Raw genomic sequence first — 16543 nt, 5'->3', positions numbered from 1 at the left:
AAGTCTCCTGATGCTCTCATTCTTTGAAGCTCAGCAGAAGGCTTAGAGATGATATGTCATGCAGGGTAACTCAAAAAGTCTGCCAAAGAACACAAGATCTTGGGAGATAAAAACACAGATGCCATAGCTAAGGGTGTACTGGAAACTGGTGGGAAAACGGAAATACTTCCTAAACCTGAGGGATGTTGGTAAGCAAGTTTGCAAGCTCCAATAAGATTGGATTCTTTCTCCTTGATTATTCTTTCCACCTTTTTCATTCCTACTGAACTCCTAGCACTGAATATTTTGCCTCATTACATTACTTTTTGTTTTCCTCTGAAAAATCCATTGTTTACTCATTCTGCACTCTGCAAAACAAGTTTGTAATCAAAGGAAAAGGAATGAACCTACAGCAAACTGCACTAACCAAAGAGCAGTATGATGTTCAGCTTTCTGTAAAGCCTATATACTCCCTTATGGATGATCTGCTCAAAAGAATACACTCTACTACTAGTGCTGATAATTGCTACCAAGGAACGAATCTTTTTAAATTCCTGACTTACACAAAGATTATACCACTTGAAGTCTGCATCTCACTTCATCAGGAAGAGATCCTGCTTATAAGGAATAGTACAGCAGGAAATAAAAGCAAGTTGCTAAGAATTTGTAGTGCTCCAAATTTTAATGATGCTCTTACTGTAAAACTTGTGGCACATTGACATCGTTAAAAAAATTGAAAAAAGGAAAAAAAAGTGGTTTTGGTTCTTCTAGTTAATTTGGCCAGGAATGTTGCTGTCATGTCTGTTCAAATCGAATTCCATATCCTAAAGACTGTTTTCTTCATAAACCTTTTGCTACCTTTTTAGAGAAGAACAGGCCCCCTCCTCTCTGTCTCGTTTCTTAATCTGATTATCTTCTTGTAGTCATATGCATACCATCTGGTGCATGCACTAGCAAAATTCACTGGGCTTAGATGTAAAATCAGGTGACAAAACAAGCTTGTAGGACACATTGTGTAAAAAATCCCTGAAATGAAAACAAATCCAATACCAAAAAAAAGCAATAAAAATGCATTAAGTCATTATAATTGAAATGGTTCTGCTTATATTAACAACTAAAAAAGCTTAAGCAGAAGCTTTTCAGAAAAAATTCTACAAAACAGAAACAGTTGTAAAAAAAAAAAAAAAAAATATTTTTTCCAATTTCGGTTAACACCGAAGGAGTGACAACTCTCCATCATTATGGTCACTTAATATTTTTGATTCCAAAAATTTCTGAGAAACTTTTGCTAAAGTCTTCCAATAGTTAGAAGTCCGCAGTGGGATTTTGACTTTTGGCAAAAAAAATATCCTTGCTGTCTTCAGTATGGTCTTCACTGTCCACATTCTGATCCTTTATTAGGTGTTGACTATCACCATTTTTCATTTTACCTTTTTTCGTGGCGTTTGCTTTTGGCTTGTTGCCAAAGTCTTTAAATATTCTGAAGCACTCAACATGCACTGTCCCAGCATCTTGTTTCAGCATGTCTTAAAGCACGCGCAGCAAGACAGAAAAGAAATGGATCTTCCTCCTCATCCTGTTCCCACAACCTCTTTTTTCGTATGGGAAAATGCACCGCACTGTGAACAAGGAACGCATGCATTCCAGATAAACTACTTATATTAGACAGCATTAATTCTGACACCTTGAAGATGCTTGTTGTTCTGCAGTGGTTTTGTACTCCACTAAGAGGATACGCTGGCTTGGATTAGTGCTCAAATCTTTAATAGAGCAAACCCAAATCCCTTCCACATAATCGCACTGCCTCTCAGAAATCCTGACACATCTTGAATGCTGCCTCTGCCTTGCTGTCATTTATTGTATTTTACCCTGGAGCACAATCATTAAACATCTATGCCGCAGGGCTAAAAGTTCAATGTCAACCTGACAGTGTATCATGAGAGTGTTGTTACAGCTGTATATAATTAGTTTTTACCTATTTCTATAGCAGAAAAAAAGTTAGAAAATGCAATACAATGAAACAACGTGAAAAAGCTGTGTTTGCAATGCAAACTCAGGTTCTCAAAACTTAGGACATGACATAACTAAGATTCCTACAACACCTTTGTTACATTCATAAGGGTGTAGTTTTCAGTCACTGATTTTTCTATGATTCTCGCTTCATATAGTGCAACAAACAAAACATGCTCCATGAGTGCGGGCACACATTCCCTATTTCTTTCCATTGTTCATCGTTGAAAGGCATTCAGTTACACTAGCTATAAAACTATTTTGCTCTGTCAGCAGAGTTCCAGTCCTATGAACCCAGTCCTATGGAAACAGGTTATTATTTCTGATGCAATTTCAATGCATTTCTTGAGTCATGTCAATCCTGTATAGTAAGTGAGAGACATCCGTTTGAACGATTCATTCTTCAAGAGTAGTCCTTACTTACAGAAACACAAGATAAAACGGAAACACAAAATAATAAGCAAATTTTTGTGTGGCACTGAATCTTTAAAACATGCTCTTAGTCGTGTGTTTATCCTATTGACTCTGGAGATACAACTACAAGTATGTTATAGCCAACGATGTACATATTCCTACTTAGAGCAAAAGCTGTGAAGTACTGCATAAAAATAAGATATTATTTTGTCTTACTTCATTGAAAACTACAGCAAAGTTATTTTCCCAGATTGCAAAAAACAAGGTCATTAAAAGCCAAATCCTGCTAGCCTTTCTCATGCAAATTATCTAATTTGTACTGGTTATTATTTGCATGAGAAAGGGGGCAAATCTACTTGACTAAAGAAAATATTTTATTACCATGTTTCTGAAGGAGTAAACAAATAACAAAAAAAAAGAAAATAATATTCAAACAATAAGCAGAATGTTAACATGTGCCTGAAAGGTTAAACTTTGTTTTTCAGAAGTGCAGTACCAGACAGCGTAACAAGGAAATAAAACTAGAGCAATTCAGTTTTATTTAAATAAAACAAATAAGTACTCTTATGCTTGTAATACACTGAAATTTATGTAGAAATACTATTCCCTGCATATTGTTTTATCCAACCAGACCACTCTACAAAAGTTATTTAATTATTAGTTTTGTCAATAATTTTTTAACATCATTACCTTTCTTTTATGATGGGTTGTTGAAGCATCCATCTCTTCTTCTCCTATATTGTCTATCTGTGAAGTCGGACTACAGTTCATCCTTTCCTCTTCTTGCCTCTGAAGTCTGTCTGCTACAGCCTGGATTGCTTCTGTCCATTCTTCCCTACCATAAACAAGGCAATATCCCTATTACAAACTCATAAAATACATCCAAATAAATGGATTATAATGTTTTTCACATGCTACATTTCTTCATTGTTCAATTCTGATGTTACACAGCAGAAGACTTATAAATTAATCACTTTAATTTCTTTCCAAATTCTGCATTATGTTAAAGGTGGTGAAGCTGACCAGCATCAAAAAGGACCACTGCACAGTTAATTTCAATAATGACCAGTGTCTGATTTAGTAAATATTTTAATAGTGAATACTTGAGAACACTTGCTCCAGGTACAATACAGCTCAGACCATAAACTGTCATCTCCTATCCAATACTATCTGGTAATAACTTGCTATTTTAAGAGATTTCTTGGTCTTCCAATATTTATTAAACCATACCCTGTGTTCAACTCTTTGCCCGTCTCCTCTTAAAATTCAACTTGTTAGCTAATTTCAAATTCCCCCGAGAAAGAGGCCCTCAGAGACAATTAGATTCCTACAAGTGTCACAAAACCCCGTGGCCACATGGAGGGGCAGGCACAGAGGAGGTTTCGGTGGAGGGACGACCAGGGGCAGCTGAGCCCACGGCTGTTCTGCTGCTAGCTCACCAGCACAGACACATCAACCAGCACACTGGTGGCATTAGTGAATGCAGTAAGAGGTGCTACCCTGTGTACACACAAGAAGCCAGGCTGAAGAAACAGTACCAAGGTAGAATTTAAAAAAATAAATAAAATAAAATAAAAATTAAAAAAGAGAAAAAACAGAAAAAGTTTTGGTTATTTATTGAGACAACAAATATGAATAAAGCCAAATCATAGCATTAGTCATAAACAGGACAGATGCCCACAGTGGTAAGACTCAGTTCATCTAACAAGAGACACACTAAAGAACTTTTTAGCAAGCTGTGGTGGATGCACTCAAATCCCCCCCGCAACCCGAAACCCTAAATCACTCCCTGTGACAAAAGGTACACCATCCCATAACTCCTGCATGCCTCTGGTGCATTAAAAAAGTTAATTCTTAAGAGTTTGTATATTTACTGAGACAAGAAAAACTAATAAGCAAACATAAAATAAATTATAACAAACATACTGTTTTGTGTGCCAAAAAAGGAGCATATTGGGAGGAGTAAAAGGAAAATTTAAGACAGCAAGTCTGGAAAATACTTCAATGCAGGCTTCTGTTGTTCAAAATGTAACACTTAGAGATATATCACGACATAGTTTTGGCTCATTCGAACACACTCTTCAAACATACTCTCAGGGAACTCTTACACCAGCTATGAGCTCAGATAATATTTTACAGAAGCTGACTTATAAATTCTTCAAGTAACTGTTCAGATGTGCTCAGAATGCCACAGTTCCAAGTGCTGATCACTGTACAGTCCCAGCAGAGACTGTGTCGAAGCTTCTGCATAAAGAACACAGAAAGTAAAACAAAAATGAAATCCTCACCGTTCCTCCGGAGTGTCTACATGGAATGTCCTTTCTATGACAGTGGTCCACTGAAGACATCTGATAATGAATGTGTTTGGCTTTGGTCTCTCTGTTTTCATTAGTTGACATTCTAGAGAAACACATGAGATTGCCTCTTTTTGTACATTGCCAGTTAACATGTGAAGAGCAAATAAAATTAGATAAAATACATATAGCTTACAAAATACATATACCTATGCAGCATGTATTCAGTACATATAAGGAAATACAGAGTGGCAAGATAACCATGGGTTTGAACAAAAGGCAGCAGATAAGAATCAAGAGGTGAAGAAAGCTGAGGAACTGATGGAACTTGTATTGTTGCCCATAAAAAAAGTGCCATCTCCACTTACAAACTAGGTCTGTGTTATGAGGGTAAGAACAGTATTAGATCTCGGATTGCTCTAGTATGCCAAGGTAACAGCAGTAGCCACAGGCACATTCTTCCATCTGTACCTGGCAGGAGGAATATGACATTTTCCTTTCAATGGTAACCATGCCACAATTACCAACACTACTGTCACTTCAGGATTAGATCTATTGTAAAATACCCTATCTGAGAAAATTCAGATGTTTGAACTAGTCTGATTATTAAATATAAAATAACCCCAACACATGCACCCAGTGGGGCTGCCCCAGGAAATCACCTAGTTCTCTCTGTGCCCCAGGGCAGAATCAGGTCTACCTATGCTATTTCTCCTAAGTATTTCTTTAAACTCTTTCTACAGTCCCCAAAAAAACAGGACTTTCAAAACCACTGTAAGCAAACTGCTGCATCCAACTATAAGGAAATTGTTTTTATAGTTGAAAGATTTTTCCTAGCATTTAATGCAACTGTTCCTATTACTTAAGCATATTGTTTCTTGCCCCATCGACTAATTTATCTTCTCAGCAGCTTTGTCTTCTAGACATTTGAACACTATCTCACCTCCCTTCAGTCTTCTCTGGTGTAAATCAGCTCAATCAATCTGACCTCACACATTGTGCTTTCAGATCCAAGATCTTCCTTATCACACAATTCTAGACATGCAGTACTCTGCCTATGACCCCTTAGTCACAAGACCAGTGTCAGCGCTTTGCAAAAGTCATATTATATGACATGTACCACTTCATCAGGCATTATATACCTTCACAAAAATAAATTATATTGGCTTGATGTATTTTTTCTTCACAAATTCAGGGTCCTGAAACCTAGCAAATTTCTAAACACCCAACTTGTGTAAGTACCCTCTGCTCTGTTTTTGCTTTCTCACTTACGCCTTTGTTGCCAGTGTTAATTGTACAAGATATGTACTTATAGCTGACATTCTGAAACACAGCTGCATACTGAAAATACTTTAAAGCAATTCTCCTTAATATTACTGGTTTGTAAGGCTTAAAGCCTTAGTTCAAGGCATTGATTTGTATGCCTAAACACCTAAACAATTTGAGACACAATTATCTAAGAAACAGCCTCTGCCTCAGTGATATAAAGTACAGCAAATATCAGCAGACTTCCTTGTACTAGACCATCCTTAACACAGGCATGAAATAACTGATATAAGAGGGGGTCTCTTTGAAGACACCTTGATTTTAGAACTTTCATGCATACTGCAATTTTTTTATTTGAAAAAGTAAAGAAGAGTGGAAGAGGATATGTTGATAGGATTTTTTTCTGCAGTTTGGCAGAACACTTCAGAAGCTTGAAAGACATATGTATAAAAAAAAAAAAACAAAAAACAAAAAACAACAAAAGAGGAACAAAGTAAATATTGCACTACACAGGTGTGTATCCCTTGATGCACAAAACTATATATTCACCATACATCTATGAATTATTATGTAAGTCAGATTGCTCACTGGTCAAGGAGATGACATTACATTTACCAAACCTGCATACAGTGTGGAAACTCGAAAGAGAAACAGTAATCCAACCTCATTGCTTTTATAAACTCAGCTAAGTCTTGGATGGGATAACAGCCACCCTCGACATTTAGAGGAAAGAGCTACAGTGGGATGGACACAGGGAGAGGGATTTAACACAGCAGCTGAGAAACAAAGAGGACAGAAGCAGATGACAGGAACTTGGGGAGCCTGATGAAGCAGAGCTGCTTAGGATAGTTAACCAGCCTTGTAGCGGGGTGTAAATATCACTTGTGAGACCAAGGAAACCCCCATCTTCAGAGACATGGTTGAAATCCAAGCTATGATCATGGTGATGGTGAGGCTAGGGTTAACAGGCTATTGGTTTTATTAACTTCTTCAACTGTAGCTCTAAAGAATGTGTCAGGCTACCTTAATAACAGAAGAGACCAGAAGCATTGTCTGCTCTAAGATTATCTCATCTTACTCCTGACAAAACCATCCTCTCATCTTTAATCCTATCACGCTTCAATCATGTAGGCTGAAATTTTCTTTGCTGGGTGTCTGCCTAAAGCTGCACACTGCTGGAAAATACTACTTTCTGGAGATGAGACTTAAAACTTGGCAAACCAAGACCTTTTGATATCGTTTTAGTATTCCTGTGCTAATGTAAGGCATCTGGCCACACTACATGTGGGAGGGATAAGAGTGCAGCGGGAGGAGGGTAAAAAATTACAATAACAATTACTAAAGCATAAAATCATTGAAAATCTATGCATTGCTTATAATCCAGAGGCTGCAGCTATCTCCTGCCTCTACACCTGCTAAATGTAAAGCTCCTTCTCCTGTATTCATAATGCCTCATGCTATTCCTCAGACAACATGAAAAAGAAACTACCTCGTTGAGTCAAAATCCAGCATGGAAAGATGGCATACAGCAAGTTATTTACAGAAGAGATGTGGGGAACAAAACACTACAGAATAAAGGGAGAAGAGTGGAAATGGGACTGGAACCTCTGTGGGAAAGAAAACCTTGGGAGATAGATAGAGTATAGCTAAACTAGAATAGCTAGTTTAGGAGAAGGAAGGTAAAAGAAATGGCAGGGACCGAGAAGTGTTAGGACAATCTGAAGGCAAAAAGGTACAGAGTCAAACCTGCAGAAAAGTCTGTACCAATTAAAAAGCACATCCTCTCTAGTGCCTCTAAAGGAGGCAAAGATTTTTAATTTCACCACGCATTTTGTGATTGCAAATACATACAAAAAATGCATAATTAAAATAGCATTAATTTAAGTTTCCCAACTGAAGCATGCAAAAATTGGAATGAACAGAATTAAGCCTGCCTATGTCCAAATGCTATCTTTAATATGGTCTTTCCAGATATGTATAGCATACCACATAGTATAATAAACATACACGTTACTATGTACATTACATAAATCTGTATCTAATACATAGATGTATTATCGGTACTATATATATTATTTTTTTCAGACAGTCCTCAAAGTGATGATGTGCATTATTAGCAAGAACAAAACATATGGAGGCATATACTAAGCTCTGTAACTACCGAAGTCTGTTTACTCTCTGAGTTTTCATTATAGATGAGTAACTAAATCAATTACAGGTAATAAGAAATAACTTAGCAATTGAAAATGACAGTGAAAACATTAAAAAAAAGTCATTTCACTATCAGCAAAGGAGGCTACTGAAAAATAAAGTCTAGCAAAACTTAATGAGCTTTTTTTAATATTCTATTAGCAGTGGCTAAAGATTTCCTTGTGGAAGGTTAGAATTGAATATGTTTGTATCCTTTCCTTCTGAAGCAAAAAGAGTTACAGAAAGAAGTGGAGAACCAATGTATTCCTAACAGCGCTGTGCTACCCATGCTTCTCAAGCAGATGAAAGTAACTGAAGTCTGATGATATTTAGTACACCCACATGCTACATGTGCTGCTGTATACAAAATGTATGGGATAAACAACATTCCTGTCATGCTTTCAACATAATAAAAACTTGTTTGACAATGTCTTTCACCTACAGCTAAAAAAAAAATCTATTAGAGATGAGTAAGTACTCTAATACACAGTTACTGCTAATTACCAAAATATTTTTCTACTAATTACTCAAAAAACTGTAGTAGTTTTAGACAGAGAGAATAGTTTGGAAACTACAACAGCACAGAAGAGTGAGTGAAACTGGCTACTGAGAGCTGGCTCTGAATGCTCGAGTGATAGTTGGGTTATTACCAAGAGTAGAGAACACTCTACCATAATGTCTTCAAGTTTGCTACTATACATAAACATATGTAATTAAAGGGCTGAATCTCAACTCAAAACAGTTGGAAGTCTAAATTATCATTCAAAAAGATGAGTAAGCCAGTAAACAGACAGACTCAACTTTGTGTTCTTGTATGCTAGCCATCCAGAACTTGGATTTACACATTTTAATCCTAAAGCTTTCTGTCTTCCTGGGATCAAACACCAGTCACGAGAATTTTCCCCTTTAATACTAGAGGGGGTGAAAAACCTTGGGGAAGAACACTTGTTCCAAGTAGCAAAATACAAAATCAGTAACAGAAACTGACAACTCTGTTCCAACAAGTCTGTAGCACTCATTTGGCCATTTTTGGATTCATATAGAAAATGAAAAAAGAAATAAAACCAGTATCAAGAAATGCAATGTATTGAACTTCTCTTCTTAAAAGAAACCAAAAAAATTGTCAGGTGTATACCAGAGGCTGGCTGACTTTTGTCTCCATATCCACAAACAATCTGACAATTTTAAAATGTTAGACTATCTTTTTCAAATAACTGCTACTATCTAAATTAAGTAGTTATGCTAGTTAAACTCTCCTGAGCAACTCTAACTACAAACTGTATTTCAAAACGTTCTGTTTACTTTACACCATTCTGAACCGCAGATGACAAAGTTTGCTTGAAGCTGTAATTACTCTGCAAAGCTGGGAAGCCAATTAGAGGGCCTGAAACCTGCCAGTTTCAAAAAAAAAAAAAAAAAAAGCACAGATCATCTGTTCAGATTTTATTAAAAAGTTTAAAGTTTGAATTCTATAACTTTAACCATATAATCGCCAATGCACCAATGTTCTTTTCCTAATGCATTCATTGAGCACAAAAAAAAGAAAGAACACTAATACCATTTTATTATTTCACATATAGCAGCTTTCAACTTCAGCAGAATTTGTTGATATAGCCAGAGAAGAATACTAAACATGCAAGCAGCCATAAAAAATTGCACTAAAAAATTAACAGAAGGTTGCCTATTTGAGAAATTATTTCTAATACAGACTGAGTTTTAGCACAAAAGATAACTTCCTGTGATTATCATGATATAAAAGGAAAAGTATTGAACTACTACCGTATTGTTTAGAATATGTGGATTTCTAAATATATCCAAAGAGTGCTATCTTTATACAGTTATCTATATCTATGTAGTTATCTATTTGCATTACAATTAAGCCTTGATTTTTTATTCTTCTCTTGACGTTTCCATCACACTTTTGTCCCAACCTCTGCCTGTCCAGTTGCTACTCCGATTTTTTCTTTCTCGTGTCAAAATTCAATGGACACACTGCTTACAAATACCTTTTTCCATTACTGCTGCTCTGCACTCTAAATGCGCTTTTCTCTGATGAACTTCTTTGTTAGACAACTAGTAGAAAAGTAGCAGAACTAATACACCATCTTCATAACACTGAGATAGATACACACACTTTTCCTCATAAACGTATGAAAAGCCATGGCTTTTACATATATGTACAAATATATGTGTACACACCCACCCCCCATATACACCCTTAGCTTGGTCCTCTCTTGATTCTCCCAGCTGTTTACTTGCTCCCTGTGGGAAATCTACTTTTCTGAGGGCTTCCAAAAAGCTCTCTTCTTTCTCACTATATTTTACCTATGAGGAGTGTGACCCTCAAAATAAGTTTGGTTACGTAAAGATTTTTGCAAACAATTTAATGTCCCTTATTTGGTCCCAAAAAATGCAGTTTTCCCCTAAAACTGTCATCCACAAAACTGTTGAACAGATCATTTTCCTCCATTGTCCTTCTGATCATATCGCTCTTCTGTTCACATTCCTAATTTCTTACTCAGCTCTATCACATCAAATATAAGTAGATTTTTAACACGGTCTCTCCCCACAGCCTACCCTCATCCTTGGTATTGATCTTTATTCATTATCAAAATGCCACCCATCCTTCTACTTATTTCAATTTTAGCATCATTTCTCAAAAGCATTTCTAATTTCTCTCTGCTGTAGTGGTTCTCTTTTAAATACTCCTTAAAACTCTCCTTCACTATGTCTTAAAAACCAGGATGGAGGGAATAAAGGAGAGGGAAAAGAAGGGAGGAGAGACTAAAAATCTAACCTTGACAATAGATTAGTTGTTGATGTGCTGAGACCACTGCCTGTACTACAGGCTAATACTGTCTCATTGTTTTCTCATACTCCCCCCATCTGTCTGCATCCATCTGCTGTCCCTTGTTTTATATTTGGAATTTTAGTATTTTGGAGCAGCCACTGACTTTTTGTTCTGTACGGGTAGAAATACCACTTCCATGCGGCTTGGCTTATGACATGTACTTATATGTGCACTTTGATGATACAACAACATATACGACTGCATAATAAACACAACAAACTTACATTATCATGGAATCATAGAATCATAGAATAGTTTGGATTGAAAGGGACCTTTCAAAGGTCATCTACTCCAAGCTCCCCTGCAATGAGCAGGGATATCTTCAACTAGATCAGGTTGCTCAGAGCCCCATCCAGCCTGGCCTGGAATGTCTCCAGACCCTCACAATAAAAAATTCCTTCCCCATGTTTAGTCTGAATCTCCACTCCTTTAGTTTTAAGCAATCACCCCTTGTCCTGTCATAACAGGCCCTGCTAAAAAGTCTGTCCCCATATTTCCTATAGGCCCCTTTTAAGTAGTGAAAGGCCACAATAAGGCCTCCCCAGAGCCTTCTCTTCTCCAGGCTGATCAACCCCAACCCTCTCAAAGGAAAGGTGTCCCAGCCCTCTGATCATCTTGGTGGCCTCCTCTGGACCCCCTACAACAGGTCCATGTCTCTTCGGTACTGAAGTACAGAGCTGGACTCTGCAGGACTCCAGATGGGGCTTCACCAGAACAGAATAGAAAGGCAGAATCACCTCCCCTGACATGCTGGCCATGCTCCTTTTAATGGGCCTTCTGGGTTGCAAGCACACATTGCCGGCTCATGTCCAACCTTTCATCCACCAGTACCCTCAAGTTCTTCTCGGCAGAGCTGCTCTCAATCCCTTCATCCCCCAGCCTGTATTGATACCGGGGCTTGCATCGACCCAGGTGCAGGACCTTGCACTTCTATTCCTTGAAGGTGGAAAACGATCATCCTTGATGAGCTTCATCATGCTGGAAAATCTTCTATTTCCAATACTCCAAAAAGTACTGTAGTAGCATCCATATCTTTCTATCACTACAACTAGTTTGCTATTTGCCCCTTCATGCAAAGAGGGCAGGATGAAAATAGGAGATCTATGCATGTTATTGATGGATTTTGCCTGGGGTTTAGTTTGATTTCACAGAAGAGAGTAAAATTATTCATCCTTGTCTGGCTTTCATGCAAACGTCTCAATTTCGTTTCTGCAACTGGCTATATCACACCAGCATAAAAACTCTCACACCTGGCTATAAACTTTAAACTGCCAGGCTCTATGTAGAGATAATGGGAAATTATAGTATGCTATACTGGTGTCTGAAAAAGCACTGTCCATTGGAGCAGGCTGCCTGGGTCAGTGATGGGGTTGCCACCCCTGGAGGGGTTTAGGACACATAGATGTGGCACTTGGGGACATGGTTTAGTGGTGGACTTGGCAGTGTGACATTAATGGTTGGGCTCCATGATCTTAAAGGTCTTTTCCAGACAAAGTGATTCTATGATTCTTCTATTAAAATGGAAGGATGAGACCAAGGAGACCAAGGAACTCAATTTCATCCATGACACAAGCCAGCAACTGAATCCAAACGTCTAAGTCAAATGACAGAATACAAATTATATCACCCAGAAGCCATTCATAAACTAACATGAAAGCCTCCCAAAGACAATCACTGGCCCAGTTTTCCAGAAAGCTAAATATTTCCCCATCCAACACAGACAGTAATATTGGTTAAACTCATTAGATGTGAGTTTGAATATCCATAGATGCATTTGCATTGCCTTTCTCTACGAATATTTTCAGTGTTGAATGAACATTACTTATTCAATTGCACCATTATTATTTTAGAATGAAATCTATACTGTAATTATAAGTGTCTACAGTTAACATGCTTCTCTTTGGGTTCATGTCATCCAGTAATATAACAACTAAAAAAACCCACGACTTTGCACTTAAATCTCATTGAAAAGTTAATCGTGGAGTTTCACACAAGGTCATGTCTAATACTAAAGTATTCTGATGCATAATTTAATCTCACTTAAAACATACGTATATATTTTCCTACCTATTTCTTCAAAGAATGTACTCGGAGTTCTTTATAGCCCTAACATCATACCCCCAAACCTTTCAGTTTTCATGTTTTGAAGATTTTTAAATCCTCAAAATAATGAAACCTTGTCTCTGGCCCACTGAAAGCTTAAGACTAGTAAAATCAGGTAAAAAGTAGCACAGCTTCTCCACTTAGAAAGCACAAGGTTCATCAATAAACATCTCTGCAGAGAAAAAAAATAAAGGTTCTAAAAGGCTAGCTTCTCACAATAAATAAAATTTGCTTCTTTTCAAAGACAAGAAAAAGAGTAGCTATACCACAGAATGCTTAGAAAATACTGTCCTGAAAGATAGGAAAGAAATTCCAGGTGACATCATTTTTGGCCAAAGCTCAAAGGCTACTGTGAAGGGATACAGCTCTTTCCAATTATTTCCAACATAAAGACCAAAATGGAGGCAAAAGGCCAATTCTTAGAGATACCTCATCCCAAATGTGCTAAATGACTACCTACATTCTCATTGCATATGTGAGAAGTATTTTTTTAAATCAGTAAAGCCACAAATTCTCCTTAAGTAGAACTGAAGCAGAATTCTTCCCCACTCTGCTTTCCCTGACAATGATGACAATCAAAGACCAAAGTGGTTTACACAAAGCAGTGTTGGTTCTACTTACACAGCACTGGACCGGTTAAAAACAATGTTGTGAGGTGATTTTTTTTTGGCACAGCCACTGAGGGTATACATCCTGTCAACCAGAGTACTAGTTTTGTTCCAAAGAAGCAGAATGGAGTTTTAAAAGCCAGGGCAGTTTTTTCAGGCTTCTGCTCATACAGAGAAGTTACACCAGTTGAATCCAAATTATTTTTAAACTGGTTCTGACTGCATAAATGCCTAAGCAAAAGCAATTTACATTAACATATTTTATTTTGCATTTCAAGTGGGCTAGGAATGCTCACCCACTCAGTTACCATGACTCAGTCAATCAAGAGTATCTCTTTAAGTTACAATAGCTTTATTACTTGCAACTGCTTGTCTCTACCTGGAAAGAGCTGAACTGATTTTGAACCAGACAATCCAAGTAAGTTCGTACTTCTGAATTTACCTCTGAAAACCAGTATCAAACAGTTTTAAGATTCCACAATGAATTGCCTACCAATGTAATTACATCACCTTCATTTATCTTTAAGTGTATGGTTAGATACTACGGTACAACTTTTTGTGAGTCTAAGTGTCCATGGGGCATGAGCATTAAGGAGCTAAAAGCATACTTCAAATACACAGCACTCTCAGTTCGTATGTTTAAAAAAGAAGGCTCCGTTTGGTGTAAAATAAGCTGGCTCCATGAGAGAGAAACCAGAATGATTTCAATAGGCTATCCAGTGTCACTAGATCTGGCTGACGCATTCACTCCTGAAGCCCCACAGGTCAGTGCCAGGTGCCCATCACCACTTTTCCCACGTGCCCAAAGGTGGGAGAGCACTGGCCACAAGGAGTCAAAGCCAAACCCCTGTCCAGGACACCAACGGGCTAGTCCTGTATCCTTCCCCAGGGCTCACTCCATCCAGCCCTGCTCTGTCATACCCTTTAGTCAATTCTGTTTTGCCTTCAGGGACGTACTTACACTCCAAGGAAGAGACACGCTTCACCCCCATTTCGGGCCCACACGGTTCCCCTGCATTTTGGAGGACACAGCAATGAGCTGAAGCGTGAGTCTGCTGCCTCATGCTCTCCCTCTCTACATAAAGCATCTACCTGTTTACACACCTGCTTCCCAGTGCCTTCCCCCAGATCACCCCAAGGAAAAGGGATGGCCTCTGAACGCTCCATCCTATGACAAAACATCACCCAATAAGAAAGGCTTTATTAACAAAGAGATTTTTAGCACTGGAAACACTGTTAGCAGTATGTAAAATAACTTCATTCCCTCAGGCCTTCCTGTAATTCCCAACTGAGCATGCGGACAACACAAGACCAAGGAGAGAGCAATGCTCAGGTGGGGGACTTTAGAGTTATCTTGGAAGAAATAAGGGAGCCACTCTACAGAAAATACTACTATGCCTGTGAAAAAGCCTTTTGCAAAAGTAAAGCTGGTATTGCAGGAGTGGAAAGCAGCAAACACTTGTGTGAAAATATTCATATGATGGAAGTAACTAGTTTGACAGAGCCAGACATAAAAGTTTTAAACTACAGAACAAGTACCACAAAAAGCAGAGCTGTGCAAACTGTCCAATGTTCAACTCCGACAGTATTATGAAAATAATACCACAGCCTTGGCCTTTTCTGCTTAAATAACAAGCTGTAAGCAAGAGCCAAAGATGTCTATCATTTGGAGAGCAAAAAGTAGACTGAGACCACACTCTTCACTTTACAGATAGCTACAAAGATTACATGAAGATAGGACTGTAAAGACATATCTTTAAGTCCCTGCCAACCTAATCAAGATGGTATTAACAGTGATCTCACACTCCATCTGCCTGGCTAGTAATTTATGAAAAATGTACTTCACTATTACAGGAAAAATATGTTGCACTGCTTGTGGCCACAAACCTATTGCAGCAGTTCAGGAACTCTTGCATCAGAGGCCACGGGACCAGTTCTTGACATTTATCAGGTACTGCTCATGAGATCTGATTCATTCATATAGTGATTTTGTTTGTTTGTTTGCTCTACTGATGATCTCATCTTCAGACGGATAAAATAGATGATGAAAAATTTACAGCCCCTTGCAATTTAGAGTGTAATACCATACAATTTTGCTTTTCATCCTGTGAATTCTACATAGGTACTTCACTTAATTTTATGGGATTCTTTTTATGACTGAAAAGATCTCCCTAATCTTGCACTGATCAGCAATCATTTCTGATTAAAGTACTCCTTTTCCCGCCAGAAAACGGAAAAACCTCATCTTGCTTAGAAAAACTGTGTTTCTTCTAATTGCATGCCTGTTCCTTTAGCTTACATTGCCTAAGAATAAGACCTATGGGACTTGCTAGTTGCAGAAATGAGGCTTCTTGTTGTTTCGTTTTGGGTTTTTTTTGATGGCGGGAGGGAGTGGGTTGTGGTGTGTGGATGGTGTCATTTTGGAAAACAATATCAAATCTTCCCATTTCCATAAAGGCAAAGTTCACAGGCAGCATTCTAATCAGAACCTCGTAAGATAACTTTCAGGTATCAAAATAAAACAAAACAAAATGAAAAAAACCACCAAACACCAGTATCAACACACTGGAATTAACTGCTTATTATGTGTTTCATCGTTTAGCAGAACTGTTTGGATCATCCTTCCAGCTGCTGCAGCAAAGGAAGACTAGGTATGCAATGAAGAACATGGTAAAGCAGGACAAAAAACCCTACTGTCGTTCTACACATGTTCTTTCTGCTGCACACCAGGGAAAAAGTATCTGGGAAACTACTGAGTGCAATAAATGAGTACGTTAGGATATCCTGAGCAATAGCCGTGGAATAATGGGCTATGATCTGGTCAATTC

General features: G+C 37.9%; 1 protein-coding gene across 4 annotated transcripts in view; it reads right to left on the bottom strand.

Annotated features, from left to right (window-relative positions):
* Nucleotides 1-16543, bottom strand: part of AKT3 (AKT serine/threonine kinase 3) — a 159506-nt gene that overhangs the window by 55053 nt on the left and 87910 nt on the right. For all 4 annotated transcript variants that reach the window (XM_065833488.2, XM_071806221.1, XM_071806219.1 and 1 more), the window contains 2 exons: nt 4692-4803; nt 3094-3238 (listed from right to left, as the gene is read on the bottom strand). In XM_065833488.2, coding sequence (XP_065689560.1) covers nt 3094-3238; nt 4692-4803 — 257 coding nt within the window. The remainder of the gene's footprint in view (nt 1-3093; nt 3239-4691; nt 4804-16543) is intronic.

This window comes from Patagioenas fasciata, chromosome 3 (assembly GCF_037038585.1).
Source record: "Patagioenas fasciata isolate bPatFas1 chromosome 3, bPatFas1.hap1, whole genome shotgun sequence".
Classification (NCBI taxonomy): Eukaryota; Metazoa; Chordata; class Aves; order Columbiformes; family Columbidae; genus Patagioenas; species Patagioenas fasciata.
This window is presented reverse-complemented; position numbering and strand designations above follow the sequence as displayed.